Raw genomic sequence first — 3675 nt, forward strand, 5'->3', positions numbered from 1 at the left:
CTTGCTAATTCAACGACAAGTGCAGGGCAGAAGCGGTGTGTTGCCCAAATATCTGGAATGACAACTAGTGATCTGAATCTTGGGGACAGTGAGGCACATTCTGAGAGCATTTCACTTGGAGGGCGTTACAAAAAGAGACAGATTTTAGCTCCTGCAGCACAGATTCCTGGGGAGAAGCGCTACAATTTTAGACACTCAGCAATGTAAGTCTTGTCCAGAAGAAGCTTTGCTCAAGTTTGAATTTCATGAATAGGTGGTATCGTCGAGTATGATTATGGTTTCAAACTACTTAAGTCTCATTTCTAATTATAAGTTGTTTATTTCTTATCACAAGTATGATAAGTGTGCTTAGAAGTCCCTCTCCTTGCTATTGCTTATACTTCTAACATGGTATTTTCAGAATTCTTTTTTAACATTAGAACCATGGCAGTATTAAAAACAATGCAGTCATTTTTTCGAGTTTCTCTCTGGTTATCATTCAGTGCAGCTGTGACTACCGCAGCTCAAACAATATTCGAGCCAACTAAAGGACCTAAGGCAGGCGGTCATGAAGACTCAACTGGAAATGAGATACCAATGCAAAGTGGTGGTGAAGAAGGATCCGCTAGACCAGTTGTTGAACCTGTGTCAGATGTTGATAGCAAGAAAGCATCAAACATGCTTCAAAAGACAGCTGTTGAAAGTACCACAGAAGTTCATGAGATATTCCCCAACAAGATTGTTCAAGTAAGTTGAAGGCCTTGGATATTGCATTAGGAATCAAATCGTTTGGGCTGGAAATGTTCTGCATCTTCTTGGTTTTACCTCCATTGCTTCTTTCAAGAATGAGTTCATCATGTGATAGATTACAATAGAGTTGTCAAAAAAACTTCATGAAACTCTCGTCTTTTATTACAGATATATGCAATCTATTTTGCAAACCAGCTGCTGCCACATATTTCAGTAAACCTCAGTTTGTTGGAAGTCTCACTATTCCAAGTGGATACTTCCAATATCTGAAAGCATTTTTCTTTTCTTTTTTAATAGCTTGTATGACATATAATGCTGAAAGAATGGCCGTGCTTTGGTCAACTAGGATATGCTCACGACAGGGTATACTTTGTCTTGGAGAGGTTTCTCTGTTTTTTTCACTAGTAGATAGGTTTCATCAGGCCTAACTTTGATATGTCTGATGTGTTCAGGCAGAGAGTAATGACGATGTTAAATCGGTTGAGCACAGTGATCAGAGTGAAGATGGGTTTGTTGTGGATGATGCAGCTACGGGAACTGATCCCGCAACTCCTTCAAATGGTGGCTGTAGTGAAGATGATGAGGATGAAGAGGAATACGACCAACACAATGCCTCCATTGGGAAGAAGCTATGGACATTCTTCACCACATGATGTCTCCATATTGCCATTTCTCGTGAACTCTGAATGTGTAGGATTGGCTTTGAGAAGTCCAATTTGTATGCTCTTGGGGGACAAATCGAGTGGTTGTTGGTTAACTTGTCCTTGTATGATTTAGTATCACCATAGGCAGGTCCTTAATTATTCGAAGCAACTAATGCATGCTTTCCAGCTACAGGAACACGGGTTGTTCTAGTGTCACGAATTGCCTTTTTATGTTATTTAATATTAGTTATACTTATATTAGGAAAGTATATTGGAACTTTAGATTTAATTTTATTTGATTTTTTTTTTATATTTATAATTGTGTTCGAAGATCAATCGAGTCTTATTAAGATTGGAGGATAGAGTGTTATTAGATTTGAAGTCAAAATATATTAGATTTTACGGGTGAGGCTGAGAGAATGGACCGACTTTAATCTTATGTTTTCTTCTGTTATCTATTCCATTAGTTGAGGCCCTATCACTTTGAGTTAATTTTCTAACAGCGGGCACATATTTGGCACCTATTTATCTTCAGCTGCGTTGCAAATATTCAAAAAAAAGATTTTAGGGATCTTATGTAACGGCGAATCCGGTGGTGCGGATATAGTCAGGTGGAAGTTTAAAAACAAATCTGGAGATTTCATTTGAATTATAGGTTTGAGTGTACATATGCTTGGTCTCCTGGGGATTGAAGCAACTTCCAAAAGAAGTCGATCTATAACCAGTGAAAAAAATAAATAAATAAAAGAAAATTGCGAGCCATGAGCTTATTGTGGACCAAGGTTGCATTGGATTCCGAGGTTTTCATTAAGATGGTTGAACAGCTTGCATCTTTTATCTTGATCTTCCACATTTGTCCAGAATTGTCTCGAATTTTCACCAGGCTTTTCCTGTTCTTTTCCCTATTTAAGAAGACACACAAGAACTTGCATCTTCCAATTCAACTCGTTCGTTTCTATCCAACCCTTTTTTTAGTTTTTTGTGTGTTTGACATGTAGTAACAGTTATGCCCTCTAAAAATGTTTTATTCTTGTTTGTAGCATCTTCTTAATCTTGTCCGAAATTTGGCAAACGACGGATCTGATTCGCTTGGAAATAGGCATGATATGATCCCAATGTCCGACGCTGGTGGAGTAAAATCAAACCTAAACTTTTCATGACTAGATAAGATTTTGATTCAATAGCCTTGGATGGTTAATATACGAGTTCGAGGGTCAATGTACTGATTTTAATATGACAACAAAGAGAAGAAGAGAGGAGAGAAGAGGTAGAGCCAAAAGATAAATTATAAATTATTTTGTTGAATAAGAATCTTTTAGTTTTGAAATCTCTATGTGCTTCTCCTCTATAGTCTATAAATTTCTATATGCGCCCCACCTCCCCGAAAAATTTTCCAACAAGAGACGAACATATGAGCCCTATCAGTGAGACGACCTGTTGTGAGATGTGTTGGTCGTCCAAGCAGCATAGTTTCAACATGCAACTATTTTAAGCTTTTATGTTCTGTATACCTTCTGTTCTTTTCGGCGAGTGAGTACTATTTTATGGCCACAACCTCAACTACATAATGATCCAAAACTCATGTTCCATGAGACCTCAGCACATTTTTTTTTAGTTGATTTTTTGTTTAAGGTATTACCTAAACCTTGACATCGCCTTTAGGTCTATGACAGTGCATATTGGTCAAAGCAGAATTCGAGATGGTGGTAGCATTGCCAATGTCGAACCTAATGCGATCAGTCATTCGAGACGTCGTGTTTAGGCCATCGTTTGATTTGTTGCTGAAAGATTGAAATGCTAATTATATACTCGAAATAAATAGAATTCGCGAGCAGTACCTCCAGCAACGTGCAGGTGAATCATTGCTTTTTGTCTCTTTACTCTTTCTATCACTGTTAATGAAAATACTAATTATCATAAAAATGGGTTTGAAGTTAATAACTTCATATATTATAATGCACCAAGGTGCTCATCAATTCTACTTCTTGGTTAGCCTACCAATTTGTTATTATCACATTAGAAATTCTTCCAGGGGTCCTGTCACAAAAATTGAGTTTTCATCACTCGTAGGTCCACTTATGGACCTACTAGTCGCGACCACCTCGATGACTTATGGACCCTACTCTCATTTAAACTTTTGTAAGACACATGTAACATTAGGATAAGGTTGAGATCCCACCATTTGGAAGGTGTATTATAGACTCAAACACCCTAGTCTTATTTAATAAACCTTTTGTAAGACAATAAGTGAGATTGTGTTAAGTTTTTTCTATAGTTTAATGCAATATGAGAATGTTTATCA

At 37.3% G+C, this 3675-nt stretch overlaps 1 protein-coding gene across 4 annotated transcripts in view; it reads left to right on the top strand.

The window, feature by feature from the left end:
- LOC135583606 (nuclear matrix constituent protein 1-like) overlaps positions 1-1563 on the top strand; it is a 10476-nt gene extending 8913 nt beyond the window's left edge. For 2 of the 4 annotated variants that reach the window (XM_065079318.1, XM_065079319.1), the window contains 3 exons: positions 1-203; positions 483-726; positions 1182-1563. The exon at positions 1-203 is cut by the window's left edge and continues 1875 nt beyond it. In XM_065079318.1, coding sequence (XP_064935390.1) covers positions 1-203; positions 483-726; positions 1182-1382 — 648 coding nt within the window. In that variant the 3' untranslated portion in view covers positions 1383-1563. Of the gene's footprint in view, positions 204-482; positions 727-1181 lie in introns of those variants that run through there. The other 2 variants (XM_065079320.1, XM_009414914.3) reach the window with 2 other exon arrangements.
- The last annotated feature ends 2112 nt before the right edge of the window (positions 1564-3675 follow it).

This window comes from Musa acuminata, chromosome BXJ1-8 (assembly GCF_036884655.1).
Source record: "Musa acuminata AAA Group cultivar baxijiao chromosome BXJ1-8, Cavendish_Baxijiao_AAA, whole genome shotgun sequence".
NCBI classification, from domain to species: domain Eukaryota; kingdom Viridiplantae; phylum Streptophyta; class Magnoliopsida; order Zingiberales; family Musaceae; genus Musa; species Musa acuminata.